This window comes from Eumetopias jubatus, unplaced genomic scaffold (assembly GCF_037043125.1).
Source record: "Eumetopias jubatus isolate StellerSeaLion01/CBP00866 unplaced genomic scaffold, mEumJub1_p1.0 scaffold_14, whole genome shotgun sequence".
Classification (NCBI taxonomy): Eukaryota; Metazoa; Chordata; class Mammalia; order Carnivora; family Otariidae; genus Eumetopias; species Eumetopias jubatus.
This window is the reverse complement of record NW_028274820.1, coordinates 46061127-46078903: the sequence shown is the minus strand read 5'-3', so window position 1 is coordinate 46078903 and position 17777 is coordinate 46061127. Positions and strand designations below refer to the sequence as shown.

The following is a 17777-nucleotide window of genomic DNA, read 5'->3' as shown; positions in this document are numbered from 1 at the left end:
GTTTTGGCTTTTCCATTACCACTAATTCCTCCTTAGGACAAGCAGCATATTTACAAAGTTCATGGATGGTACAAATCCTGGGGCAGTGAAATAGCAATACTAGTTTGACAATTAGCCAGTAACTTTGGCATTGGCCTCAGCTAAAGCATTTGCCCTAACACACCAAGATTTACAGTTTAAATTGTGACAAGTAGGGAAGAATGGTTAAGAAAATGGGCTCTGATTTTTAAAAATCCAAGTTCAAATTCCAGTCTACTACTAATTAGCTGTATGATCTTGAACATGTTCCCTAACCTTTCAGAGACTCCTTCCCTATAAAATGGAAATAATAATGGTACATATGTAAAATGATTGTTGGGAGTCTCAAATGAGGTTTTAAACTTAGGTTGCATATACACAAGACACACATGACTACCTTAGATCACATTTGGCATCAAGTCTGCTTAGAAGGATATAGAATAGGAACTTGACATGATCATAGTTTCAGACGTTCCTCATCTGGTGGGAATTCCCATAGAAATCCATTCAGCATAGCTCAAAAGGAAGGAAGAAAAGCTCTACATCAGACAGGCCTAAGAGCTGTCCTGGCTTAAAAGTCTCATGATCCACAGAAGCTGGTATCTTGAAGCAGTCCCATGGTCGTAGCCTGCAGGGTCCCTATAAAAACAAGCCCTGTTCTAAGAGTTGCCACATTCAGGGAAGCCCAAAACTGTGGCTGTCTACCAGGTACCTGTGGCTTCCCCAGTGCAGGCAGAATTTATCCAAAGGGGCCATTTTATCATGAGTAATATGATGTAGTAACATAGTTGACTTCCCAACTTTTATCAGATTACCAAGGTAACTAACTAGAGGTAGTTAACTGATGGTCAAATTCTCTGCAAAAGATTAAAAGGGATTGTCAATCCCTCTGCCTGTACTTGGAACATGAATTTAGGAAGTATTACATTCAGGATAATATACGCATGTTTATATGAAGACAATCTCACGAAAGATAAGAAATGTATCTAAGAGGAAAATAAATATGGAGAATTTTGTAAAGAGACATCATAGAGGTAATGATTTGGTCATTATTTTGCCTGATTTTTGTGAATGAACTCGTAAGTGTTAGAATGAAAAGTCACTCATTACAGAGGAAGTTTTGCTCTATAGTTAGTGGTGTACCTAATGTATTATTAATACTCAGTACATGCCATTTGAGTAAAAATTGGGTTTTGATCCTCTGTCGTTATAAGAAAAACAGAGCTGACTCGCAGGGCCATTTTACCACAATTCTCGGATGATTCTTCTTCCCAGACCTCTCAACTCAGACAAATTGACTTTGATGTTTGAGCTCTAATTGTCTCCTAGGAATGCAATTTTCCTACACATGCCAGTAGAATTAAGAAGATTGAATGTGAGTCTTTGCATTAGAATGGACCTGCCTCTCGGTATGGTTAATTACCATAGTTAAATATAGCACCTGAATGACAAGACAGAATTATCAGTGTGTTCTCCCACTGGAACAGATGGCTCTATCATGGCGACAGGCTGCCTGTGTCTTGTAAACATGCACTATTGGTTATTGAGAATGGGCAAAAGTTCAACAAAGAACACAAGGCCATCCGATTCCAGGAAAACCACTCGAAGTGCATATGCCCATAGTCATTGACATTCATAACATCATCTTCATATGTATACATTTCAGTTTAGAATCCAACATCCCTCTGATTCAAGTAGGAGTACAGAGATACAAGTTTGAACTTAAATACTTTACTGATAAGTAAATATGGGAGATCTATTGAGAGGGTATTCTTTAATACATACATAGACTTATATTTCTAATGTCTGTGATATTTTTAAGATACCTCTATGTATATTGTATATTAAAGTGTGAACTAGAAAAGTTGATCTATTTGAATAAGTATACATTATCATTGTAAGTGGCAGAAAATTTCAAGTGATATTAAAAATAATGTTAAACTTTAATTATATTTTCTATTTAAAATAGCATTGTATTAATTTAGCCAGGCATATTTGTTTAAATCACTCGACAATGAAAATTATATGTTAACAGCTCTTGGTTTTGCATTTTCTAAATTAAAACAAATCCGGGAATGAGTGAAATGAACAATATGGTGAACTGAGTTTCAGTTAATTTTGCTTAGTCCCTGTATTTTCTATTTCCTATGAATAGTTTAACGACTCTTGCAAGATAGGAGGAAATGCAAATGTTAGCTTTGAGTCTAACTGCTTTTACACATCATAAATGTTGATATATTTTCAATGAAATTGGAATTGTACCGCCAAGTAGAAATAAAAATGTCCAAGCTTATTTTACTCTAGAGCGTAGAAGACAAAGTTCCTAACTGCTTATTAGTCTGTGATGAGAATACCAATGTTCTTTTGCAGCTTTTGCCAGCAAGAGAAGCTGCCAACGACCTTCCAGTCCTGTGTGATCACCAAAGCGTGCCAGGTGTCAGAGTGGTCAGAATGGAGTCCCTGCTCAAAAACGTGCCATGACACGGCATCCCCCAAAGGCACTCGTGTCAGGACGCGGATCATTAGGCAGTTTCCTATTGGCAGCGACAAAGAGTGTCCAGAACTTGAAGAAAAAGAGCCCTGTGCATCTCAAGGAGATGTAGTTGCCCCCTGTGCCACGTGAGTAAATAAGGACCACACCTTCTGCTGCTGTGACGTCTCCCCAAACTGCGTGTCTCCCTGCATTCGCTTACCCAGATGACACTAACTGAAGAATAAGTTGAGAAATAGGGATTTTTACGAATCCTAAGTGGGGAAAAAATAAAATAGTGGTTTTACAGACACTGTCCTTAAAGAATTCTGGTTTTACAGAATAAATGTGTCTTTAGCGAGCTATATTTCCAACTCTCCATGAAGTCTGGGTTTTTAACAGCGATTCTCTGTTTGTGTATCTTCTGTAATAGAGATTGATAAATTTTTTCTGTAAAGGGGAAGGTAGGATATTAGGCTTTGAGGGGAACAGGTGTCTCTATGGCAGTGACTCAACAGTACCATTGGAGGAGGAGATCATATATAAACAAATGAGTGGATCTGTTCCAATAAACCATTCTTTATAAAAACAGTGGATGGGTTGGACTTGGTTCTTGGGTCATAGTTGGTCAACCCCCATTCTATAACATAAAATAAACTTTCAAAATATAGGTTCCTATTGCTTATTGAGCAAGGCCTATTAAAATTCAGTACTATAGATAACAAATCCTATTCAGTATCTACTACACCAAACTAATGAGACTTTAAGCTACTTGAGGACAAGATTGTGCTTAATAACCTTGTTTTGTTTTGCTTTTTTATCCCCAGCATATATCACAGAGCCTGGCACATAGCAAGTGCCCAACAAATATGTTTATTGAATTCCGATGAGATAAGACTGGTTCTGAAATACTTGGCAATATAGCCTAATTCTTTTTATCCTTAAAAAACATTTCCAAGACATCACTGTGAATTATCTTGGCAATAAATACATTTGAGCTTAGTCTGAATATAGAATATTTACAAAACAACTTAGAGAATCTTAGTTTCTCAAAAATATACACAAGCTTCATTGAGAGCTTTTTTGGAATATTCAAAAACATTTAAAGAGCATACATACAACACGAAATTCACGAGCCAGTGAGGAGGAAAATCAATCCTACTACTACCACTTCTAACAATAATAACAAGTAATAGCAAAGATAGTGATGCTTTACATGAGACCTTCAATTGCGCAGCACTTTGGACTCATCTGTTCTCTCCTGCTGTAACAAGGGACTGAAAACTGCAGGGAGTTTCCTTCTTAAATTCTCTGCTTGTCCCACTGACGCTGTGTTCCTCTCTACATGATAGGCTTGAGGAAGTTGTCAGGATCTCCTGTGTTCTGTCTCCTTTGAGCTTCTTCCTTTTTTGCTTCAAGCTAGGTGTTTTAATCTTTATCCTCTGAGATATTCAAACACCACTAACAAAATAAATATATATTCTGAATCTCTTTCTTCTCTCCCTTTTTGGAGGGTAACAGTTTTTTAGCATGTGTGACCAATTTACAATAGGAAAAGTGTAATGCTAGGATGGCCTACATTTGGACTCCATTCTATAAAAAGTAAAATTTTTATTTTAACTCTCTTAATGGATGACTTGTTTGATTTGACTTTCCTTGTCAACCCCCCCCCCACCCCACCCTCTTACTCAGGGCATTAATTTTTTTTTTTAATTTACCTGAATATTGTACTTCCTTTATAAACATATGTCAAGAGTGTTGTTCCTTGCTGCCCCAGTCCTGCACCTGTGTTCAGCCACTTACAAAAATGACAAAAATGGATGTGAAGGTCAGTTTGACTGTCATGAAACTTTACCATTGACACAGCAGCGCACCTAGATCAGACATATGAAGGCCCATTTAACTTTTTTGTCTAATTGAGATGAACATTAGCACATCCATTTGTACCTGTGTTGGCTGTTAATCTGATTACTGAGGAAGCAACTTGGGTAAAGTGACACAAAGTGCTACATGAGCCATTTTCTTTGTGCTTTTAGAATATCCATTTTCCTTGAGATGGAGAAATGCCATCACTTTCTATCTTTAGTGGCATCGGGAAATGGTTCCCTGGCTATCTCCTTAAAGCACGTCTTGGGCTGACAAGCCCCTGACATTTCTTTCACATCATAATGTTGATTGGAGCTTTAATTTAGAACCACAGATCATCTTTCTTGTGTTCCACTGATTAGGAAACATCAGCTATTTTCAACATCCATCAGGCACTCATCATGGATTCTCAGTGCTACAGAAAACACTCATTCTTGACAATAAAGAGAAAAGTCTGAATTGTTATGTTATATTTTTTAATCCTAACACAATTATAATTTTGATCCAGTATGAAGTAGCAATTTTCAAGCATTTTATTAAAGGCAAAACAAATGTTTGGGTTGATCGTCATTTAGAATGTTTTCCATTCCCAGAGTCACTCCTCTTTTGTTTATAAGCATCCCCTGAAAGGGCAAGCCAGAGTTCAGCTTAATTGAACATAAAATTTTATGTTTTCATCATGATGCTCTCTTTTCATAAAATATTTATAAGTAACTTCCAGTAATTGCAATTAAAACAGGATTATCCTAAATTTAACCCCACTTTAAATGGAGCACTGCTGAGGATAGAGGAGAAGAAATTGAAACTGAATCTTCACCACAGATGTAGTAGCCTATGGTTGATTAGAGAGGAAAGTGTTTTTTAGATTAATCTTCAGAAAAAAATATCGGAAGAGCAGAGCAAAGTTTTACTCAATAAACATGGTTGCCACTGCCAGCATTTTCTTTCTTTAGGTATGGCTGGAGAACTACAGAATGGACCGAGTGCCGGGTGGACCCTTTGCTCAGTCAGCAGGACAAGAGGCGGGGCAACCAGACAGCCCTCTGTGGGGGAGGGGTCCAGACACGAGAGGTATACTGCGTGCAGGCCAATGAAAACCTCCTCTCACACTTAAACACCCACAAGGACAAAGAAGGTAAACTGTCGTCTTCTTTTTTTTTGAAAAAATGTTCATCATCATTAGCCATCAGGTAAATTCAAATTAAAACCACATTGAGATAGCACCTTACACCAGTTAGAATGTCTTCTTCTTCTTGAGGACTTAGGCATGAAGACTGAGCATGGAATCACCTTGCAGGGAGATAGAGATAGAGATAGAGATAGAGTTAGAGATACAGATACAGATATTTGCAACATGAATAGCCATAATTCTCTTCACCTCATGGTTGATATCCACTATGGTGAACGATAATTAATTTTTTTTCTTTAAATTTGTTTATTGTTATGTTAATCACCATACATTACATCATTAGTTTTTGATGTAGTGTTCCATGATTCATTGTTTGTGCATAACACCCAGGGCTCCACGCAGAATGTGCCCTCCTTAATACCCATCACCAGGCTAACCCATCCCCCCACCCCCCTCCCCTCTTGGTTATAAAAAAAACTTAATCCAGTTCTGTCTCTGGTCAGTTCTGATTTACTGTCAAGTCTCTAAATTTTCTGACTGCAAGTTCTGAGTCAAAATTTAGCATGAGTAATTAATTATAAAAATAGAATAAAGCATCTTGTAAATAGACACATATAGTGCTCATATATATTCTCAAGTCCAGAGTTTCTTTATATGAGATGTAAAACCTACTTGTGAAAAAGAAGCCCCTTTTGCTGTTTATAATATGGCTGAAAAATAAATATATTGAAAAAATAATGATGGCATTGAGTGAAATATCCAATGTGAATTTAAATGAAATAAATATGGAATAAGTGGAGAATACAACTACAGTTAAAAAAAATTAACTCAAAGGCATGACTTTTTTTAAAACTCTTTGATTAAGCCCTCTGACCTGGTGGACGTATCTTAGAACTTTTTTTGGTCTAAATCTCAATTTGAGGAGAAGACTTGGTAAGTGTGCCAAAAGATAAGTGAGTCCAACATGGCCAAGGCTTAAAGTATGTATTAGTATATATTAATATTACTCTAAAATTCTGATCATTATTGGATCAAGTTTGTATTCAATTAGTTACTCTTAAGTCCCCACAAATAGGAATATTTTTAAACAGTGTTATAAGCAGACCTTCTTACCTTCCCTCGACTTGAGGGATAGTAGGGCTCTTATCATTAGACCATTTAATAAATATCTATTAGTTGCCAAAAGAGTTCCAAAAATTGTGTGAGGTAGTGAGGATGGAAATATCAGTACAATTTTTGTGTCAGGAAAGTGCTCATGGTTATCATGAGGGCACACAGTTACAATACAGTATGAAATGCGTTATAACAAGTTTTAGAATAACTGTAGGGGTATCATAGAAACAGAAACATAGAAGAAGTGGCCTACAGCTGAGTGATGACACACACATTCCATACAGTAAGTGGGTCAGGAATGCAAGAGGAAGTTTATTGCAGGACAGCATGTATTAAAGCACACCGTTAAAGAAAAGCAAAAACAAAAAAGAAATCTTGCCAAGAAAGATGAGTTTGTTGTATTTGGCAAGTTGTAAATAGGATAGGGTAGTATTTCCTAGCAAATATGTTGGTTGGAAAGGGAAAAGAATAAGAATAAAGACTCAAAAAATGAGAATATTCAGAGAAGAAATCTGATGGAGAGCCAGAAGAGAAGGGAAAGAACCAAGAGAAATGGGTATTTCAAAAAAACAAAAGAAGAGACGACTCCTTTGCCTCCCCTGCAAAATGAGTGGTATGCGTGACCAGCAGCAATTCATGGAAAATAAACACTGAAGTTCTGCATTTGCAACTTGCAAGATTTAATTGTTCTGTAGCCACTAACTTTACGTAGCATGTCAACTCATTTAGGAATCTAGCCTAGGGATACATTTTACTACTAACGTATCTTGAGGTTGTAAGGAAGTAGCATAAAACATGTAATGTTAGTACATTAATATTTTCTTGGCCATTTTAATGGCTACATTTTTAACACTCTTAGGTGGATTTATTATAGCAGTTCTTTCAGAGCAGTATAATTTCATTGCTAGGGTAGATCAGATTTTAGTTTCTGAATGTCAATTATGTCCTGTGGGTTATTACTGTCAAAAGATCCTTCAGAATTCTGAATTGCAACTGGGTATTTTTTTTAAATCGTTTTGCCATAGAGTCTCCCTATCACTATCAGAGCATGGCAGCGCACCAAAAATAAAAGTCACAGAGTAAAAGGAAAACAAAAAGAGTATCATTGGTAAGGTGTGTCTGTTGGACTAAAGCGAATGCCAAAGCAAAGATCCATGGATATGAAAATAATCGATTTGCCAAAAATTAATGTTTATCACATAAGTATATAGGAATTTGTGTCCTTTCATTTCAAATACCAAGAATACTAATAAGCCCCATATAGTCTTCGTAAAAACAGTTAATTCTCCCTAAAAGTTAAAGCTTTTTTTTTTTTTTCCCTCAGAACTGAGGCTATATGAATTTCTCCCCCAGAAGCACTTACCATTTCCCAATGGGAAACTTATTCAATATGCCAGCATCCCAAGGGTGACATGTAAAGACTATAAATATGTGTAAATGGAGAATAATTAGGCTGTGGGCTGTGAGGATTGTGCACATTCTGTTTTCCTTCAATAAATACGAAAGAATGAAAGCTTACTTTATAAAGAGAGGAAAAGTTCTCAAGATAACTTCTTCAATCAATCCTAATAAGAAGGTACTGATCTCAAGTAATCCCGATTGTGTAACCATGAACAACCTACCCCAAGAACAATTCACATTGTAGTTAATATGAAGAAAAGTCTACATTGTCGTTTTTGTAGAGTCTCACTATGTGTTCTATGAATAAATGTCTTGTTTTCACATGTAACCAAGATATTAAAAAATACCTTAACCCAAAATAAAATACTTTAACTCAAAATAAAATTTCCTGATACAGAAATACTGAAAACAAATGATATGAAATTCACATAAAATTCCTTTATTGTCTTGGCACATCACTTTACACAGGAGAATGGTAATGACCACCTTAGTACAAGGACAGGGCCATGTTAAATCACTTTATTCATTGGTGTATTCACTACTCTTAATAGACTCACACCACACCATAAAAATTCTCCTCCCTGGAGCTAATATATTTAATTTCCAGAAAATCAAAATATGTATTATTAAGGTAGTCACAAAGTATGTATTATATTTACAACTTCATATCCTACCTGTGTCAATTGAATTGTATCATCAGAATATTTATTAAGTTGGTGACAGTGTCTATTGTTAGGACACACACATTTCATACAGTAAGTGGGTCAGGAATGCAAGAGGAAGTTTACTGCAGGAAAATATATCTACTTGATATTGGATGTAGGATATAGGAAAAATATATCTACTTGATATTGGAGAGTATCCATATTTTATTCATGTACTGCTGCAGGCCATAGGTATCCCTCCCAATCCTGACAACCTTTGCCCTACAATATTCAGGTGAGCAAAATTTCCACTTCTTTAGAAGAAAGATTTGACAAGTTTCTACTGAGAAGAGTTAGTAGTAAAACGCTGGACAATTTCTGTTCAGCTGGCTGATCAGAATTCCAGTAGACTGTGAAGAATGTTCGGCTTATGCTGGCATGAAATCTACCCTTACCAGACTATGACGGGAAGAGGCCTTGCCCATGGGGAGGTTAGCAGTAGCTAGAAAGCTGATGAAAATGTTGCCGATCATTGGATGCATGAACATGAATTGATTGTTTAAAGAGCTCAGAGTGAAATGAAAGTAGATTTTAGCTATGGTAATTCAGGAAATTCTTTCTTTTGGTACAGATTGAACGTGTTTTTAAATGAGGGGAACCAAGAGTGTTGGTTATAAAGCACTATGAAACTTTAGAACATTCTTTTCTAGAAAACGTATCAAAAAATTCACACTGAAATCTGAATAAGGTCTGTGGGATTTGAGGTTATTAAGAAAAACAGCCTGGATAATGAGGCTATATGATGATAGATAATAAGATTAACCAGCAGAAAGTTTGGAAGATCAATGGAAAGATGGATGGAAGGAAGGATGGTTGAACTGTGAACGGGTACACAGAAAGATGAACAAAGAGTTCTTATTTTCCCATGTTCAGCAAAGAAACAGGGAGATAAAATAGTCACCATCTCTAAATGGAATGGAAATTATTTATAATTAGAGTCATAAACGACTGTAGTTTCCACAAACTAGCCCACTTTGGTCAAAGCTATTTTGGGGGAAGAAAAAAAGGCTATGCTTATGGTGCTGTTTCCCTGTTATTTCAGAAAATAAATATCAGAGTACGTCGAAGTCTAGTGCTGCACCTTTCCTATCCATCACTTTTGAAATAACAGGTAGGTGAGAACATTTTACGTGCCATTTAAAACAAAAATGTGTATCAGAGATTCTCTATACATTTCCTGATATAATCCTTAAACCATCTAAGAAAGATAGACTTTACTTTTACTTTCTACTTTTCTAGAAATGTATCAAATCTGACCCCCGAGGTAGAAGTGCTTTCCTGTTTCTTGACTTTCTATACCATCATTATACAGCTGTAAATTATAGAAAAACATAAAAGGACTTTTAAATTTACCGACTTAAAAATGTCACTAGGAGACCATAATTATATGTACAGATATATAAAATTTGGTTATGAACACTTGTTGAGATAAATTAATGAAAGTATGAACACTTTTCACAATTTATCATATTTCTAAGTACACCATTCTGTGCTCTACTAATCTTAATAAGGTAAAGGAAAAAGGAACTAAATCATGCCATGGCTACCTTTTGGAGACAGCCTACAAGGATGCAGTGGGATGTAGAAAGCACTGTGATACAATTATAGAATAAAAACATAGGAAATCCCCGAAAAGGGGATTTTTCTTGGAAATTACTTCTCAGTGTATTTTGTGGGAGAGAAAGACTGTTAACCCTGTGAAATTTGTGATGAGTAGATTACAAAATAGAAAGTGAGATGCCAAGAGGTGTCAGCTCCTGGGAAAGAAGCTAATAAAAACTTAACATGCTGGGAATTAGATTAAGCTGGTCAGTGGTCTACCCTCAAGGTAACTTCGAATGTTTAGTAGAGGAAGAGCTTACTAATGAGACATCAAGAAGTACTCAACCAAAACAATCAAAAGAATATATATATATAAACAAAATGAGACAGCTTGGAAGCTGTCTTGGAAGACATGAGAAAGGGCTTAGACTTAGTCGACATTTAATAAACATTTGTTGTTTGACATATTCACTCTCCCCTTTGTAAAATGCTATAATGTTTTTTGTCTGAAAATTATTTCTTGAACATTTCAAATGCATTTAAAAAATTCTTTATTTCAGCAAGGGGCTATATTCACACACACCCTTCATCCTTAAATAAACAATTATTCACACCTCTGACTTTGAATACAGGAAACATGATCTAGTTGTTAGATCAAATGAAGAAAGTCAAAATTCAGGCACTATGCTTCAATTTGGCCACTCATTTAAGAGAACATGTTTTATCTATCTTATTTCTCTTTTCTAGTTACATAATAGCTTAAAACCCTCTTTTGGATTTTCATCTTAAGGCTACATTCAAAAGAACTCTAGACAGATGATCAGGAAACCTCATTTTCATTTCTGTTTGGCCTTGTGTCCTTTTGCGCATTATTTAACTTTATTTGCCTAAAAATACCTATTAAATGATTCTTCTGTTCCATTTCCAATAATATGGCAGATTAGAATAGCTGAAAATCATCCCTTACAAAACATCTAGACAGGCAGTATACAGTATTACTTTAAATGCTTTTAAGTACAGAACTGAGGTCTTGATTAGCTAAATGATTTCCCAAAACAAACCAAGAGGACCGAGCTTTCAGTGTTTGCCCTCAGGCAGTAATGGTGCATACAGGGGCGGGGGAGGGTTACTCATTATGGGGATGTAAGGGGCAGGATGCCAATAAGGGGTATGACATAAAACTTTTAGGCAAAAAAAAAAAAAAGAGTACAAGCAGAAATACTGCTTTATTTCATCAACCTTAAAGGGTTATCACACCAACAAATGAGTAGAGAAACTCAGTTTACCTATAGAGGACAAGGAAACAGGTCAGCCTCAACCTCAGTCTGAACAAACCCCTCCTAGGAATTCCAGCTATGGGCCTGCACTCGCTACTAGTTAGTTAAGTTTCAAATTTATGGTACTTCACTGAGTCCAAGGACCACAAAGCTGAGAAATTAATATAAGAAATGGCATCAGGCCAATAGTACTATTGGATTGCCTGACGTAAGGAAAAGCAAAAACTCTGAAGATGGGCATACCTTAACTTAAGCCACAGCGTTTCCCCAGATAAACTATACCATCAAAACTGAAAACTACATGAGGAAAAATAATCCATATTAAACAGGATTTAAAATACTTAACAAACATTAAGATTAGACTCGCCAGAGACCATAAAAGATGTATGCTAGAACTTACTAAAGATGTAAAGGGAAAAATTAAAACATTAAATATAATGAGTCACAATCAAAAAAGACCAGATTTAAAAAAAAAAGAAAGAGGGGCGCCTGGGTGGCTCAGTCGTTAAGCTTCTGCCTTCGGCTCAGGTCGTGATCCCAGGGTCCTGGGATCGAGCCCCGCATCGGGCTCCCTGCTCCACGGGAAGCCTGCTTCTCTTGTTGTGTCTCTCTCTGTCAAATAAATAAAATCTTAAATAAATAAATAAATAAATAAATAATAAGTGAAAGAAAGAAAAAAGTTCTAGCACTGAAAAGTGCTTTTACTGGAAATAAATAAATGGGTAGATTAGACAGACTGAGCTCAACAGTTATGAATAAGCTCAAGACAAATGTAAGGAAATTATTCAAAATGCAACATTGAAGATAGGAGTTAAGAATAAAAGTGAAGTAAAGCATGCAGAATTAAACAAATAAGAGAATGTATAGAAAAGATGAGAGAATTTTCTAGATTTGATGAAAGACAAGAATGTACAAAATCCAGAAAGAATTTCCGAGCAGTATAATAATAAATGCACACTTAGATATAGTGTAGTGCGATTTCAGTTCATCAACTATATAAGGACAAAGCAAAAGGAATAAAGAAAAGGATAGAAATTAACTAAAAAGAAATTAATAAATTTATAGTGAAATTCTCAAAAGCTGCAAAAAAACCAAAATAACAAAAATACGTTGAAAGTACTGAGAGGAAATCAATGTCAACTTAGAGTTATTTATCCAGCTACCTACCATGAAAAACTATGGACAAAATTAAGACAAAAGTGAAAGGGTTTTACCTCCATTAAGCCCTCAGTGAAAGAGCTCCTAAATGATAATGCTTAAGATGAAGGAAATTGAAACCAGAAACAGAAGAATTCAAGATGCCCAAAGAATTTGATAAACATCTGGGTGATCTAAATAAGTACAGATATGATGAAGCAATATTAACACATGACGAAAACACTGTACAGTTGATGAACAATAGTAATCTATGACAGAAGAAAATGATAAAGAGTATATTTTTGGGGAAATGATAGAGATATTGAGCACTCTTATATTTTATTAAGTCATTATTCATTTTAAAAATGTAAGAGTAATTATCAAAGTAAAAATATAATTAATAATATAATTGTATAATCATAGATTATAAGATATATATATATATTCTCCAGTCCAACAAATGAAATAAAAGGGACTAAATAAAGTTCAATCAATTCAATAAAAATAAGATGTTGAATAAGAGAAAACTCATTTTTTTTCTTACAGATGATCTAATTAAGACCAAATAAAGAATACAAAAAAATCTAGAAATAGGACTTCTATATGTCAGAGTCAAAGATTATTTCAGAAAATTATTTTGGTTTAATTATTACTGCATCTATGAGACCAACCAACTATATTATAAAGTGTTCACAGTGATCAAACTAAGAGTGTGGACTAATCAGTCCACACGTTCACCATTGCTGGCTAATATATACATATATACACACATTTCCCAGGCAATAATGCAATCTGTACATATAAAGTGCAGCTGAAATTTTTATTTTCTCCAGGAAATAATGTGAGATTGACTTAAATTATATATGTATGCAATGTCAAAGCTATTCAGAAGATTGAATGGTTTTATCAATTAAATGGATAATTTTATTATCCAGAAAATTTTCTTGGATAATCAAAAATGTCCAGAATATTCTCTAGTATTTTTAGAGTGAAGGATAATCTCCAGAAACATAAAACTCAATAAAAATTATGTTGCTAAAGTGATATTGTTCAATGAAGCATGAATGTGATTGCAAACTTTCAAAATTGAAGGAGAGAAACATCCGAAAGTTCATGAGTACCTGTGTTTCAGACCTTTCTCCCTTTCTGTCATTCGTTTTTCCCAATTTGCTAATGGGAAAGATGCATGACGAGGGCATTGTTACCTAGCCAAAGGTGATCATGTCAAAGGAACTATTAACTAGAGAGGATAAAATTTATTACCTATGTTTGTGTCTTAAACAAAGTCATAGATGGTATGCTGATAAAATATGTGAGTAATATTATGCTAACAAGAATAAAATATTGGGAAATAATCTTTATGACACAAAGAGATGTTGATAGGCTAGACACAGTAGAATTTCTCCAGCAGCGTGAAGTCTAATGAAATCCTTAAAATACCTAAACTTAAGTCCCAAATGCTCAGTCTACAAGAAAATAATAGAAATAACAATGATGATAACAGTGACAATATTGATTGAATTTATTAAGACACTATGTTAATTGTTTGGTTGCTGCAAAGATTAAATGCTTAATGTGGGAAACAAACAGTTGGAATCAGTGACTTAATGTTAAACTCATTCTGTGTCCGTTCTCCAAAGTGTTATTCTTCTCAACATCAATCAATCTGATGAAGTACTACAAATTTGGATATCCCACTTGATATTCCTTCATTCAGTCAATAAATACTTATTGAATAATTATTAAGTTGCATCACTGATTTAGATGTTGAAGATAAAATGTTTAAAAAAAAAAAACAGACTTGATCTCTGTCCTCAGGGAGCTCATAGCCTAATCGTAACCTTGTAAGTATAGTTTTATTTACTGGAGTTTCAAAAAACTGACTCTGCCCAAGGCTGACATGGAGAGACTTCTACAGACTTCTACAGTTTGAGATTCTTCATTTAAGCCCTGAAAGAGCACTACAACCGTGATCCATCCTTAATAAAGGGCCTTCACCCTATTCACTGGGTGAATTATTTTTCTAGAAAGTATAGAGCCTCAGAATGTAGTTTAATTATCACCTGGATGCTTTAAGAAAATGCAGAAATTCTCGAATGTTATACACTGAGATTATGATTCTTTAAGTCTGGAATGGGTTTAGGAATCTCTTTTATAAAAGCACCATTGTGATTATAATCAGGAGTTGATTTTATCAGAAAACTCATGAGAGCCCTTTTAAAAGCCTTTCTAAAACTATAGGAGAGGGCGCCTGGGTGGCTCAGTTGGTTAAGCGACTGCCTTCGGCTCAGGTCATGATCCTGGAGTCCCGGGATGGAGTCCCGCATCGGGCTCCCCGCTCAGCAGGGAGTCTGCTTCTCCCTCTGACCCTCCCCCGTCTCATGCTCTCTCTCTCTATCTCATTCTCTCTCTCAAATAAATAAATAAAATCTTTAAAAAATAAAAAAAAAAAACTATAGGAGAGACTGGGACTGGGGTAGGGAAGCTCCGGGTTTTCTAATCCTCAAAGTTTATATAATCTAAGGGACCCTTATTATTATAAAAAATTTTTTTTAAATCCAAAGTTCCCAATACAAAATCACTAAGATCTCTGCCAGAGTCTTCTCAGAAGGGGACTGTGCATGAGAAGGGTGCTGAACCTTAAGCTTCCTGGGCTTCTCCACAAATCTGTACCAAATTCTAAACATAGATTTTTGCCCTCTATTAGATCCAAAGAGAATCACTGCCTTAAGATGAGACACAGAAACAAAGGCATATGCATGTCCAGAAAACGGGTTTTCCACCTTTCTGGAGGTCAGACCAGGGAGGCTGGGGTGCCTGGGAAAAGTCACTATATGTCCTCCGAAGTGAAGTAGAACCTTTAATTCTAACACTGGTCTTATTTTCACTCATCAAGCCTAGTTTTAGCTTCCTGGGTGGCAACTCCACTAAACCTTGCTAGTAGTTAAGCTAGGAAATTAGAGAGGAAGAACACCTAACACTCTGAGATACTGTTTCATCTTACTTCATACCTGTAACCCCAGATGGAACGAAGCCATGGCTATTTGTGAAGGACCTTCCATTAGTGAAAGAAAGATGGTGGATAGAATGTCACATAACCTGACACTGTCAAGTGACTGTAGTACATGTGCTTTTTGTAACCCTTAAGCACTTATTTCTCCGAGTCCGTTGTAGATGAATGATAGCACCAGGAAGAATTTTGAAACTAGCACTCAGGGATGTGCACTGGTGAATGAATAGCATTTTTTTTTTCAGAGGCACACTCCTGCTCTCTAAGAATGTAAAAGAAATGGTTTGTGGCTCACTGTTGCCTGCCTTGCTGATGATTGCTCAATAGGGAGTAGCTACTCTCACCAGTGTTAACAGGAGTACAAACTACACTGTGGAACTCATTAATATTTATTCCTTCTAAAAGCAGTGGGCAATAAAAAGGGAAATAAACCAGGGAGAATAGCAGTGGGAAAAGGAAGCCATGACAACAGATTCATCTTGGAAAGGTTTCACCATTTATTGCCCACAAAAATACACTCGAAATACATGATCCATATTGTTATATTATTAAACTGGAATCCACTAAAAATACCTCCCGTGGAGTGAAGTCATTTTTAAAAAAAAATTATATGTTGAACATAATTCAAGAATTCAAAGTAGCCATCCATATTCTTGTAATTATACGCCTTTGATGTACTTCTTTACAATTTCACATTTTTTATATTTAACAAAGCTACGTGTTCTCAGTGTCAGAGTTTGGGCTCTGTCTGCCTATACACAAGGACAGTCTCTAAGCTAAGGATTACCTATCTGTTGCAACAGAGACCAGTTGTCATCTCTGTCATTTTTTTTCTTGATGCTCCTCTACTTTCTGCAGTAAAAGCCCTTCAGCCATTGTCCCCAAACTATCCAAACATCTCCTCCTATTTCAAATAATCTTTTTCACACCATAGGGCCTCAGTGATTTCTCTTCACCCAAAGCCAAAAGCCTTCTCATACTATAGTTCACAATTTACCACTCGATTACATATAATTCTATTATTTTACAATTCTCTCATGAATATTTATGCCAACCCCCCAATATTTCAAGCTTCTGAGGAGGGCATTGTGTTTTTCCCCTCCTAAATTTTAGCATTAATATCCATCATTCTTACCAGAGGTCTGGGTATCTTTGGCTGATTGTGTCTTTTAGAAATATTTTAAGACAGAGAAAACCCTTCAGTCAAAGGATCTTGACTTCCTGGGTGTCTGATTCACAGAGTTTCATTTCAGAGTCATCTCTATGTCTCACCAACTTCGTTCTTTTCCTCCTTTGTTTTCCTGTCCTCCGCAGAGGCCTAATGAGAATATATATAAAACACATCCCAGGGCGCCTCGGTGGCTCAGTTGGTTAAGCGACTGCCTTCGGCTCAGGTCATGATCCTGGAGTCCCGGGATCGAGTCCCACATCGGGCTCCCTGCTCAGCGGGGAGTCTGCTTCTCCCTCTGACCTGCCCCCCTCTCATGCTCTCTCTCAAATAAATAAATAAAATCTAAAAAAAAAACACACACATCCTAGCATAAAGCCTTGCACTTATTATTTGCCAAAATGAATAGTCATTGCTTTTGTTTATATCTTTACTTTTCTGGTTAATTTGAAGAAAAGGGAGGGATATTTTAAATAGTTTTACTCTAAACCTTTTACATGTAGTAAAGGCCTAATGGTATACCAGCCTTCCCAGTTGAGAAACATAACAGAGGATGTATAATTCATGGAGTCTCTTTACGATATGTCCCAAGATCCTGCGTTGTACTTACATTATATATGAAATTGCTCCTTTCTTGGAAAGAGTAGACTTTATTTGTATTAGTCCAAACTAAAATGGAATGTAACTAATTTTATTGCTAGAGTTATGAGAGGCAGAATAATTACAGCTTCCCTCGCTTTGCCATGCTGAGTCCTTGACAAGTTTAAGCAGCACTCCACTGCTCAAGAATTCTGAAGGAAATGCTCGCAGGAACCCTGGGATTGTTTGATTGCTCTAAAAAGAACACTTTCACCATTGCTCAACCTGAGAAGGCCACCCTGGTCCATCTGCCCGTTACATTACACAGGATTTCTAGGCATCTAAAACCACATTGATCAGGCA

At 36.0% G+C, this 17777-nt stretch overlaps 1 protein-coding gene across 3 annotated transcripts in view; it reads left to right on the top strand.

Moving 5' to 3' along the window:
• Positions 1–17777, top strand: part of THSD7A (thrombospondin type 1 domain containing 7A) — a 425464-nt gene that overhangs the window by 219863 nt on the left and 187824 nt on the right. For 2 of the 3 annotated variants that reach the window (XM_088018343.1, XM_028119633.2), the window contains exons 3-4: positions 2389–2637; positions 5308–5489. In XM_088018343.1, the coding sequence (XP_087874469.1) occupies positions 2389–2637; positions 5308–5489 (431 nt within the window). Of the gene's footprint in view, positions 1–2388; positions 2638–5307; positions 5490–9743; positions 9813–17777 lie in introns of all 3 variants that reach the window. The other variant, XM_088018342.1, reaches the window with a different exon arrangement.